General features: G+C 38.8%; 2 protein-coding genes across 2 annotated transcripts in view; one reads left to right on the top strand and one right to left on the bottom strand.

The window, feature by feature from the left end:
- The window catches only part of LOC132787687 (tubby-related protein 4), a 31,834-nt gene that overhangs the window by 8,465 nt on the left and 10,122 nt on the right, over positions 1 to 13,247 (top strand).
- On the bottom strand, positions 9,438 to 12,371 carry LOC132786241 (uncharacterized). The gene is made up of 4 exons (XM_060792723.1): positions 12,024 to 12,371; positions 10,335 to 10,701; positions 10,161 to 10,282; positions 9,438 to 10,102 (listed from the first exon to the last, which is right to left on the bottom strand). The coding sequence occupies exons 1-4, from the start codon at positions 12,252 to 12,254 to the stop codon at positions 9,608 to 9,610; spliced, it is 1,215 nt and encodes a 404-aa protein (XP_060648706.1). The 5' UTR covers positions 12,255 to 12,371; the 3' UTR covers positions 9,438 to 9,607.

The raw sequence follows: 13,247 nt of genomic DNA, 5'->3' as shown, positions 1-13,247 counted from the left end.
AAAAGAAAAACGGGGTTTTGCTTATTTAAATGAAAGTGTGCACGCATAAATTGTAGCTTAAATTGAATTAGAGACAGCTGAGGTTGCTTACTTAGCACGATTTCCATATTAGATAACATATTAATGGCCATGTTCTAGTTGAGTATACCCCGCCTTTAATCTTGCACGCCTTTTTTTCGTCCTGATAAGCAGTTGACGCTTTCATTTCGATAAATGCTCTGCGAAGCCGTTGGGAGTTGTAACTTTGCTTTCATATAAATCATCTCAGCGAAAAGCTTTGCCCGCGTTTTCCTCTTTAAATATTCCCTCAACGCCGACATCAAAGTCAAAGTCGATGTAGAAGTTATAAGACGAATTGCGTTTGCTCTTGGACTTGATCCTTGGTGTCATAATGTTTTAACAGGCACTTTGAATGGACGGCGGCTTGAACTGCTGACTGATTGCTTGCCGGCTGAGCATGTGTGTGTGTGTGTGTGTGTGTGTGTGTGTGTGTGTGTGTGTGGTGTCATCAAAGGCAATGTGTCAGCGAGACAGAGAGACGATCATAAAACGGCGGTGGTGCTCCTTAAAGTCCTTGCCTGTCATTTTGTCGGAATGTGTATTGTGTGTGTCTTTGGGCCATGGGCAATCAAATTGCTTGGCACAATATAGGCAGCAGCGCTTGACTTTTTGAAGCTGCCAGTGTCAGCGTCGTCAAGTCAAGTCAAGTGCACAGTGCACACATATGAGCCATTTGCCACATTCCACTTCCTTTTTCTCCTTGCCTCGATTGAGCTTAGGGGTTGCAGGCACATATAGGCAGCTCAACTGTCGCGCCGATTCCACATACATAAATTGACATAACAAACGGAGACGTTTGCGTTTCTGACATGCCCGAAATGAAATCGTAAAACGAAATTCGATAGCGCTTCATAAGAGTCTACCCATTTATATGTGAGAGTGTGAGGGGTGGTTTGCCTCCCCTCTCTCAAAAAGAGAAAGAAGAAATCTGGGATAACATGGCCTAATGTGCTTGTCATTTCCTCTATGGTCATTATGCAAATTCGCAAGGCAAACTAAGAAAATTACAAATTTCATTTGAAATCTGTGCATTTATTTGTGCGATAATCAAGTGAAAACGTAATGCGGAACGTGCCTCATCATAAAATCTTTTTGTTACTAATCTATCCACATTATTATTCATAAATAGCGCACTGGGTATGTAACAGTCTTGTATGCTGTCAGTCAAATTGATAATTTGTCTTTGCCACTTAAAAGTGTGCTACATTTTTTTTGGATATATATCAAGTAAGGGATATATCAAGGATATTGGCTAGTCAAGCACGCTTTGACACAAGTTAAGACAGCTTAAATTCATAATTTGACATTTTTATTTATAAATTCCATACAGGGTATGTGACGGTCGTGTACGCTGCCAGTTAAATTGATAATTTGTCGTACATATTCAGGAAACCACTCAAAAGTATGCAACATATTTTTGGGTAGGTATCAAGTTGCAGGGTATTGGCAAGTCAAGCACGCTTTGACACAAGTTAAGACAGCTTAAATTCATAATTTGACATTTTTATTTATAAATTCCATACAGGGTATGCGATGTTTGTGTACGCTGCCATCTGATTTGATAATTTGTCGTACATATTCAGGAAACCACTCAAAAGTATGCTACATATTTTTGGGTAGATATCAAGTTGCAGGGTATTGGCAAGTCAAGCACACTTTGACACCACTTTAGACAGCTTAAATTCATAATTTGACGCATTAGGCGAGTTTTGTATGAGTGTAGGAGTGTGTGTGTGGCTTTGCAATGTGTCTGAAATGTGCTTAGCATATTTATGAAGCGCTCGAAAGTATGCTACACTTTTTGCTACTTCCAACAGATTTCGCATTAAGCATTAATAAATTGCAAAAGCGTCCACTAAGCTGCTGTTACTTTTGCTTTTGCTGTTGCTGTTGCTGTTGCACGCGCATAAATTCCATCATCTTAGCTGTGAATGAAGATGAGGCTGGAAATGCCTGGCATCGCTTAGCGTAATTAACTTGGCAACTGTTGATGAAGTCGACAAACGTTCGTGTTGTTGCTTGCTATCGTTTTCCTCTTACAACTGGCCATAGCATTAGTGGGCGAGGCTTAGCTGAGGCTTCATTAGCCAGCGAGAGAGCTAAGCATCATTAATAAGTCCCTCTTCTTCTTTTGCTGACGTTGACTGTTCAACTCTGACTCTCGGCTTTTGCAGTGTGTTTTAATTATATACCGTAAAAAATAATTGAGTTCTTAGTCTCCCATTGAATCCGAGTGCAGTGACAGTTGAGCGCACTGACTGGTCACTGACCAGAGTCATGATTTCTTTTTCTCTTTTTTTTTTTTTTGTTGGTTGTGGCCAATTCCTATTTACTATAACCAACATCCGCCCCCTCCACAGTTAGCCCGCCGCTAATTATGTGCACTAGACTGTGCTTGTGCCGGCGGCATTTCATTTCATTTCGTTACGTTTCGTTTTGCTTATGGCCAACAGAAACAGACGCACACACACACACACAAACACATTTCATGGCACTTTTGTTTGAGCTTGAGCTATGGCAATCGCGAGGGAACTAGCTGGCAACAAACTGGGGGCTGCTGTGTTATTTATGTTTGTTTCATTGCGCGTGTTTTTATTTAATTTTGCAAGGACCATAAAAATGCCAGAGCAGCAGCAGCGACTGTTGTTGTTCCAGGCGCTGGCTGTTACCTTTGGTTACGTTTCTACGTTTATTATATTCGCAATGAGCTGTGCAGCTACCCTGCAGAGACAAACAGTCACAGAGAGTATAAGCTAGAGCATGGCTGAGTATTTGGCTGCAATTGTGAGAGTATCCGGCAGTTGAGCATAGTCGAAGTTTGCTGGCAAAAAGTTTATGCGTCTAACAAGCAGTGCTGAATAAAAGTTGCTCACACGATGTTTCAAAACTCATCTCGGTTCTCACACACACACACACGCAGTGAGAGAGAGAGAGAGAAGACAGCTCACGCGTTATAAATGTGTTACGTGAGCAACAGCAACAACAACCCTCTGCTTGCAACTCCAACGCTGTGTTAAGCCGATTTAAACATGAAGCCCAGGCTTTGGTTCGGCTTGTTGAACAGGTGCCGATTACAAGTGCCAATTCCATTCGCTGCTGCTGCTGAGTTAATTGAAAACTTTTTAATTGTTTGGCCTAAACTGAAGTCGAGTTAGTTTCGAGATTAGGTCGCTTTGATTTATGGTCTCCTGTCGCTGACAGTTTCAATTAAGAAACGGCACGCGCTTTTCCACAACGACTTTCTCTCTGTCAATTGGCAATGCATTCAGCCTGCATTGAGTGTCATTTGTGCCCAGTTCTAAAAGCAGTAATTTAATGTGAACAAGCAGGAGAGCCGAACAGTTCAATCTTTGCCTGTTCACCACTGTTCGCCAGTTGCTCCTTCCACTTGGTTGACATTGTGGCTTTCAGTTGTGTCATTGATTGGTTTACCCAGCATTTTGTTTGTTAGCTTTGGCTACAGCAGCAGCAGCAACACGGACCCCAAAGCGGTCGCCCAGCTAGTTGTCATTGTTGTTGTCGTTGTCGATGTCGTTGTATGTGTGTGTGTGTGCGGTTATTGTGCCTGCTACTTGGCAATCTTGCCACTAACCACTTACCACTTTGCCACAAGGCTCACACACACGCCCACACTCAATTGTTGCACGCCAAATCAATCAATTATGTAAGTGACCAGGGCTTAACTATTTCAGAAACTACGAACTGTGTATGTGTGTGTGTGTGTGTGTGTGTGGTCGACTGGCATCAAACTATGCTTCAATAGTTTTTTGCCAATTCTCAATTCAATTTCGCCTCTTGAGAATGTCATTTGTGCTTTTTGTGTACGATGGTAATCTATAAACTACAATTTTGATTGCATTGTTTTTGTGTTTGTTGTTGTCAACTGTTGCTGTTGTTGTAAGCAGCTTAACTTTACAGAATTCTTGCAGCTGGTAATTGCTTTAATACTATGCATTTTACGAGTTCCTTTCCTGGCATTGCGCATACGCCACGTGCACGTCAAAAAGTTGTTCGCTTTGACAGGCAAAGCATAACGGGCATGTGGATTGGATTGGGAATTGGGAGGGGAGAAAGAGAGAGAGAGAGAACGAGAATCCGAATGAGAATGAAATGTTGCAACGGATGCATATGCATGGCAGCTGACATGGCATGTATCTCATGCTCCATTTGTCAACGGCGCAGGGACATGTGAAAACCATTTGCAGCTATCGCTAGCTGTCGTCTATATAGACGGCTCTTTCTCTTTCTATCTCTATCTTTCTCTTTTTTTTTGTGTCCTAACCCACACTCGTTCTCTCGTCTGTCGCTTTGCATTGTAACAAAAGATGAGTTGCACTTGAGCATGCTAAAATGCGTTATTAAGTGCATAAATATGCAATGCGCACAAGCATAGTCTGTGCTGTCCCTCACCTCCACCTCCACCTCTACATCCACCCCCCTCCACCCACTTATCCCTATTGCTAACAATGGCGCTCAGGTGAACTGACAAGTGGATGGGGCGCGATTGTGCGAAGAGCTTTTGAAATTTAATAAAATGCAAATGCAAAAGCAAAAGCAAAAGCCTGTGAAGCAGACATATGCAATTCAAGACTCAGACATGTGCGACCCGCCCACACACACACACAAACAAACACACACACACACACAGAGAACGATGATGATGACCCCCTGAACCCTCAGCGACCCTCTGTCAGTCGCGTCAAGCATTGTCAGCGAGGAGGTAGCTGCAAAAGGTTGGGCAGAGGACAGATAGACAGGCGCCTTCCTTCGTACGCTAATGAGTTGGCCCCCTTTCTCTGGCATTATATGAATTATGCAGCCCCCAGCAAATCCACACAGAATGGATGCACCGAAGCGGCTGACCTGCCGAATTGCGGTAAATGGTAAATGGCAAATACATGTACACAAGCCGCCAGTGTGTCAAATACTTTTTTAATTATTTTAAATGCAAATGTGCAAATAAACTAAACCCAAACCCAAAAAAAAACCTCAAGAGAAAAATACTGAAGCGAAACCAGCAAAAGAAAATCGATAATTACGGCTTTTAGGTAAGGTAGCAAAAAAAAAAGGATCAAAAGCTAAACACGTGCGCAACGCCAGCAGGCATGCCACACACTTATACTAATACATTCGCACACACACTCACACACATGAGGCGTAGCACAACTGTAAAAGTTGCCTGTCAACTTAGATTTGGGTTTACTTTTGACAAAGGAATAATACAAAATACATTTCGATATTAAACATAGATAATTTATAGGAATTCTAATGCCAAGACATGAAATGTTTAAATGTTTTTGAAATATGCGAGATTAAAGCAAGAAAAGTTTTACTAAGATGACTCTTATTGAAATCCACACAATATTTGATTTAAAAAGAAACTACTATGCATGTGTTATTTATTTAGCTTTTCCAATTAATAGTAGTAAACAAGAGCGATGTTTAATAAACTGTTAGGCAATAAATATTAATTTAGTATACAACATTAAAGAATATTAAGTTTCCAAGTAAAGAAGCAGAATTATTTTTGTTGTCTATTGAATTAATATTATGTTCATCCAGAAAATCTTTAGGAGTATTATATTAAAGAATTTAGAATTTGCAATAGTCAAAGAATATTAAATTACTAAGCGTGGATATACATATGTACCTTTTGTACATGTTATCCATATAAAATATACTAAGCTGCACAGCTAAATAACAACAGTTTTAATTTTATACATGTCAAAATAATTTACAATAGTTAAAGAGTGTTGAATTACTAAATAAGGAAATATGTACTTTCTTGTTGTTGTTGAAGAACAAATTATTCTAGAACTCATTAGCGTTAATTATTCGTGTATTGAAGAAGATTGTTAAAGAACATTATTATTATTATTTTACTTAAATAAGGAATAGAATTTCTAATTGCAATAAGATGAGCCACAGCCACTAGGATCTTCAGGCCGTTAAAGAATAATAAGTTTCTAAATATAGCAATACTTTATTGTTTTTATTGTTGAATGAACAGTTCTTAGAAATCATTTTCAAGAATTTTTCCGTCTATTGATTTTGATAATTGTGCATTACACGCTCGTATAAAGGTAGAATAGAATCATTATATCTATGCTTTTCAATCAGTCTTGCAATATTTGTTGCCTTAGGCATAAAAAGTGAATCTTCTCCCCAAATACTCAAACCGTAAACCTTGAAGCCCTCAAGAGTTGTGAGGTCTCTTAGCCCTTGGCTCATGGTTCTCTCTCAGCTGTCCTCTGTCGTCTGTCGGTTGTCGTCTGTCTGCTGTCATTTGTTCGACTGTCGACTGCCGGTTGTTAGCTGTTAGCTGTTAGCTGGTTTGGTGCTCGCCAAGCCTTTCGTTTCGCACTCACACACAAGACACGCGTGCTTGGCACAAGTGGCAAAATGTTGTTACGTGAGCATTAAACCATATTTTAAGTTATTAAGTTATTGACAAAAGCACACGTCACCCCTTTGGCCAAAGGGGTTCGTCGTTGTATTTGGCTCTCTTCCACTCACCCACCTCTCTCATCTTTGGGTTATGGGATGGGCGCCCATGACTGACAGCCGTTGCCGTTGCCGTTGCCAGGCAGAGCTGTGAGCTTAGGGCGTGTATCTGGATGACACTTGTGTGCGCTGCTTATCCGTTGTTGTTTACAATGCCAATGCCACGCCCTACAGCTATAGCCTCACACACACACATACACACACAAACTTATATAATATATCCTGTATTATATGTCTGCACATAAAAACTGTAAGCGGCACGCATAAAAAGAAATTTTCAATTTAGCCCAAGCTGCCGCCGGAGGCGTCTTTAGTCTCCTGTCTTTTCTGTCTTGATGTTGTTTTTGCTTTTGCTTTTGTTTTTGTTTTATTTCATTTTGGCTTTGGTCTTTGGGGGATCTGCGGCAAGTGCTGCCAAATTTGTTAAATTTTTACAAATTTCTGTTGTGAATTAAACATAAATATGGCCATAAGTTACTCCCGAGGCGCAGGTATATACACTATAGTATAAATTCCCACCCCCGCCCACTCCTTATACTTTTCGCATGTCTTTTCGTGTTTCACCTGCCTTGTCTTTAGCCGTCTGCACTTTTTGCTGCTGTTGCTGTTCTGCTGCTGCCTTGTGTGGAATTGTTTTCTCTGGCGTTGCCATCTCATCTGCTTATGCTCACGTGTGTGTCGAGTGGGGATCTGTATCCTGGCAACTGTTTGTAATAGCCATGTTTGTGACTGGTGTCTGAATCTCGTTTTGTTGAGGGCTTACTGTCTGACATTTCAACTATAAAATTGTTGCACACAAAGAGTGCTTTTTAAAGCATAAGTACATACATACTATACATACATATATGCTTTATGCAAAACGTTTTGAAATAGTTTACATTTATTACTCTTAACTTTGAAATGATCAAAGTTTTGTTTACAAGAATTTTTGCTTTTATTTGCAAACTATTTTTTTTTTTTGGCAACCGCAACTAAATTGTATAGATTTTATTTTACTTCAGTGCGTAGCTATTGATATGATTGGAAGACCTGAACTATTTTATATATATGTTCAAAATTATTTGTTTTTATTTCCAAAAAAATGTAACTATTTCTTTTTAATTTTTCTTGGGCATATGTCCTTTAATCTGATATGATATCATTCAGGCTCATAATACTGTTTGTTATTTCAAGAAAGATCTGTGTGCGAATCTTGATTATATTGTCAATAAATTGAGCACTCATTACAATTATCCTTTCTAAGCCATTAGAGATTATATGAGTAGACAGCCGAAAGCTTTAATGCTAATTATACCAATTAACTTGTAAAATATGAATTAATGTATCTTCTCTTTATAAACACCAACAAGCAAAGATATAATTACAACTGAATCATAATTGAACTGTAGCTGTCGACAGTATTGCATCCTTCCATGTGATTTATATGTAAATCATATTTAACATGTATTAAATACTCTTCTTAATATGTAAGTTTCGAGTAAAGAGAATCTAATAGTTAGTTGAAGGTGCTACAGCATATCTTTGTTATGAATAAATCATATTCCCCTATTTAAAATACAGTGAATTAGTGCATCTTTTCTTTAAATAACTTAAGAGTAAATATACATAGTTGATCAGTAATTCACAGAGACAAAAATAGTTGATTTGTAGCCATATCATTCTATGATGAATTAATTGTAATTGATTAATAGTTGAACCGTATCTATAGCATTCTATTATTATATGTATGTTATAAATCATATTTAGTCTATAAAATATATGAAATTGGGAGAGTATTTGCGCTTACTTCCACTAAAAACAAGTAAGAAAACTACATTTGATTGAAAAGAAAACTATATTGATTTTGAAAAAAAAGAACGTATTCTAAAAATACACCAAATTCATATATACCAAAGGCTATATTTGGTATACCAATATAGTAATCCATTCAATATATCCTAGATTACAAAATATACCAGATTTTCACTCAAAGCGAAACCCGATTACAGTAGGCATTTTTTTTTTTCATACAAAAGCATCATAAATACTAGAGATATTATTTTATGTACAATTATTGTATATATGCATGACTCTCGCTTCAAAATTACGTTTGTGGTCGAAGATGACTCCTTCTGCCTGTTACGTTCATTTTGTGCCTGCAGACAAAGTTATAATACCCCCTCTACGTTATGGTTAGCGGGTATAAATATAGTTGCACTTGCAGCTGCTTGCCGCCTGCAGATGACATGAAACAAAGCAGTTGTGAGGACCTGAATATGTTTTGGGGACAGCTTCAAATGTGAAATGCGGTTGAAAGTTTCATGTGTCTGGCATCTAACATCTCGTTGGCCATTTGGTTGCGCCGGACACGTTGTGCTTAAGAGGCAGAGCATTACGCTGTCTGTAAGTTAATTCTCGATGAGTGTGTGTGTCTGTGTGTTTAGTTGTATGAGTGTGTATAAGTTGCAGAACTTTTCCATACACTTTTGTGCGGGAGGCAATTCAAGCTGTCCGGGCAAATAAACAGTCGCAGTCGAGCTGGTCAATGGCTGCTTAGCTTTTGCAGGAGACGGAGAACTTTTTATGTGTAAAAGTCCGTGTATGTGTGTGTCGGTGTGTATGTGTGTGTGTGTGTGTGTACATACGTCAGCAGCCTTTTCACTTTTCCTTTTTCTTTTTGTTTGCGCTGCCAAATCAACCACCGTTGCCGTTCGTTCGTTCGTTCGTTGCCGCAGATAATTTGCCAAGAGAGAGTCAGAGGAGAGTCACGAGGGTGCAGAAGTAGATGTAGAAGAAGAAGAAGAAGCAGGCAGTGCCATGACCTACTTTTCCCTCGCAACTTTTTCAATTTGTTTTGTCATCAAGTACGTTATAGAGAGATATATGCGTGTGTGTGTGTGTGATAACTTGCCTAAAGGTTTAATAGGTTTATTTGGTTAAATATTACAATGTGTAAAGAATGTGTGTGGGTGGCAATATACTCTCTTTCTCTTCTACTACTTCAAATAAAGCTTTTTTTTCTTCGAATGGTTAAACTAATGTGGGTGTGTGTGTGTGCAGCAAATTATGCAACAGCAAACAGCATTAGGACAAGCAGAGCATAAATGTTATGCTTCATCGCAAACTGTCTCTCGACTCCAGACGGACTTGCAACGCTCCTTGCGCCTGGCGTATGATCGAGCTTCATATCCTCTGGTCGGATCTGAACAATTCTTGGATTGTTATCATCATCATCATCGTCATCATCGCCGTCATCGTTATCATCATTCAATGGTGCTTTTGTTGTGCCACCCATGATAAGTAGCACCTGTGTGTGCTGAAAGGGAGTCAACGAACTGTCGGGGCTGGGACTTCTAAGTTGCATCATCGTCTCTTCCAGGTAGGGCTTGTAATGTTGAGGCGCTTTTCCAGGGCCACGATAACCGTACATAAACATTTGGGCAAAGAGGCTCTTCACATTGTAGTCCGTGATGGTTGCCTTCATCGTGGTGGGCGTATAATGACTATACTCGACCACGGGCGCTGTGTACGGCGTGTTGTTGACCTTATTGTCAAAGTGCTATAATAATGAGTCTTGCAGTTAACAGTGTATTATCAATCAAAAACTTGCTACTCACATTGAACAGTATAAACTTGACGTAGGTAATGTAATCCCTGTCAACGTAGTAGAAGGTCACAGAGTGATTGCCAACTCCATCCTGGGACGATGTCTGCATCAGTTGATAGATTAAATCGTCACCTATACAACAATTTGATTAGCTTCAGACGAAATGATTGTCAGTTTAAGATACCTTTTTGACGCTCCCCAATCTCAATGATCTTGTCACTTAGCAGATCCTTACTGTCTTCCACATCCGCGTAGTCCCCAACCAAATCCGCTTCCTCGTCCTCATCATTTTCAAGGGGCTGCATTAGGCCCTTATGTTGTGTGCCGCGATTCAGCACCAGCGCTGGATCAACATTAAGTTTGGTATTATTGAAACCATAGATGCGAATGATCACATCGAATTCAGTTTTTTCAGCTGCATACATATCTTGGACCTCATCATCGTCGTCGTCAAGTTTCTCAATATTGTACGAAGCATTGATTTTAACAAGTCGAATTCGACCCACGACGAGCACATCAGAATAGCTGAATTGCACCTCGGCGGAAATGTTCTGCAAAATGATGATGTGATAAACTCGATTATTCGAAATGCGGCATTCAATCAAGCATGCCGCGTCTTAGGCTACGCCTCGTCGACCCCATCGAAAGCAACAACAAAACTAGCGAGCTAATTTTGATACTTTGCATCGCAATTGAAATACAACAATGTGTGTGTGTTTTTGCTACAATTCTTAGGAAAACTCGCGTCATTAACAAGTAGCCAACAGTAGCCTTATTGAAAAACATTTACATTTCATGTCCCTCGCCCCTTCACTCTTGAAATGCTGTCAGCAGTCGTGCCAAATGGGCGAATTTACAGTACAGTATTCGAACTGATTTTTCTCACAAATATATTTTCGAATATTTTGCGTATTTATACTCTGCCCAGACATAATAATTTGTTCAAGCAAATTATAAAATAAAAAAACTATACGTTTAATTTATAGATTTATATTTTTTTTTTGTTCAAATTTTTAATGGTAGCTTAATCTCATGTTCTATAATTTGATTAAAGTGAACAATTTTTGAAATAAATAGTTGAGTAGGCGTAAAAACTTTTTCTTTCTTAGCTTTGATATGTTTATTACAGTTATCTCAATAAATATATTCTTTTTATTAGAATATTGATTACCACTTTGCAACTCTTATTTTATATAAGTTATTTCATTTTAAGAGTATTTCATCTCCGACTTTTCTCATCAATATTTCGAAATTTTAGCAATGCAAATGAAATACCTTTTTAAATGCTTGCAGTTTGCCATGTCGAAATATTTTTTGTAGCTTCACAAGTGCTTACCTAATTATGCAGCTGAGTGTTTCGGCATTATCGCAACACTGTTGACTTGGCTTATGAATGAATTTCACAGCTATATTGGAATGCATATTTAACTAGGATCTGCTTTTAATTTGCGTGCAGCATTCGCATACATGCCTGCTAATTCGATTCATAATCCTATAAGCAATAATCTGCGCATCTAATGGCCATACACAGTAATATGGCATGCCTAGGGCAGAAAGAGAAAGACAGAGAGAGAGAGGGAGGCTGTGTGGCACAGAGATGTACTGAATATATAAATAAATACATATCTACATATGTATATAGTTTACTCTATGTTGCTGTTGTTGTTGCTTTCTTCTTCTATTTTTTTTTTTCTGCGGGGCACTTTTCGTACGCGCGGTGACGAAAAAAAGCAAATTTCATTTCTATTTCTGTTTTCAGTTTTTCAGTTTTTTTCGGGGGAATATGCAAAAAACAAAAAATAAAAAACAACACACAAGCGACAACTTCGAGGGGTCGACAACGACAGCAAAAGCCCAATAAACGTCAACTCACTTCCTCTGATGTGATTTCAATGTATGTTATTGGCTCCTCAATGTTGTAATTGAAGACAACTGCAGCTATGTCTCCGTTGCCGGCAGGACGCGATTGCTGCACATCCTTGAGCAGCAATTGATCGCCATCGACGCGTTCGCCAACTGCAAAGAAGCGATCAGCTTGAACTCCACTGGAAGCCAACAAAAGTTGACCAGTGATTAGCACAAGCAATGCAAATGCGGAATTCATTCTGTACGAGTTTTGGCTTAGGAATTTTTTTTTATGTTTGCGCCAGGAACTTGTCACATTGTCAGTGACAAACGCGATCCGACAAATCGAGAATTTGTGTTTGTGCCCCGGCAAACGAACGTTGGCAACTGAATTCAGTAAATCTTAGTGCGAGTTCGCTGTGTTCGCTGCTGCTCCCCAATGATCAGCGGAGAAAATTTCACTTTCATGACTTGCGCAATGAGAGATCTAGAGTGGGGAAATACTCAGAGAGATAGAGAAAGATCTGTTGAAGATCTCTTCCTTCTCTCAGTTCTGATTTGTTGTCTACACACATTTTCAGCTGTTTTTTGATTTTGCTTATTATTGTTGTCAACGCATTTGTGTTGTCGATGTCGATGCGTGTTGTACTTGACCCCAAAAATACGCAGTTGGGCAATTTCCTCTTCACTTCCTCAGTTCACGCCCACAACATTCCAACGACCTTTAAAATAGACTTACAACCTATTTTAGATGCGTATAAATTTATCTCCAAAATGTGCAAAAATAGCAAAAAATGTGGCAAAAAATAGAAATGTGAAAAACACAATGCGCATGAAGGAGGCATTTGGTTTAGGTCACGACAACACCTAAGTGATGACTTTTTTTTGTGATTTGTGTGCATATTTCCCGAAATTCTACGAATTTATAGTTAGCTTATATCATCAGTCAAATTTAAATGTGTACACTGGAAAAAAGGCGATACCATGCATCTTAAAAATTGGGTACTTAAAATTAGACCAATTTAAAACTAAATAACTAAAGCAATGAAAATTTTAAAGTTCTTAAAAAACAGTAAAATATATTATGGAAAGTATTTTAATAAAAGGTTAAGGAATGCTTAGGCACTTAATTACCCAAAATATGCAGACCTAAAATACTTGATTTCGGCATTTTCAATTTTAATTTAATCGTCAGTGTTTCGCTGAATTGTTCTACCCGAAATGCGAAAGGTTATAGGTTCAAATGTTATGC

The sequence above is a fragment of the Drosophila nasuta genome, chromosome 2R (assembly GCF_023558535.2).
Source record: "Drosophila nasuta strain 15112-1781.00 chromosome 2R, ASM2355853v1, whole genome shotgun sequence".
Taxonomy (NCBI): Eukaryota; Metazoa; Arthropoda; class Insecta; order Diptera; family Drosophilidae; genus Drosophila; species Drosophila nasuta.
The sequence above is the reverse complement of the archived record's forward strand: the minus strand, read 5'-3'. Positions and strand labels throughout refer to the sequence as shown.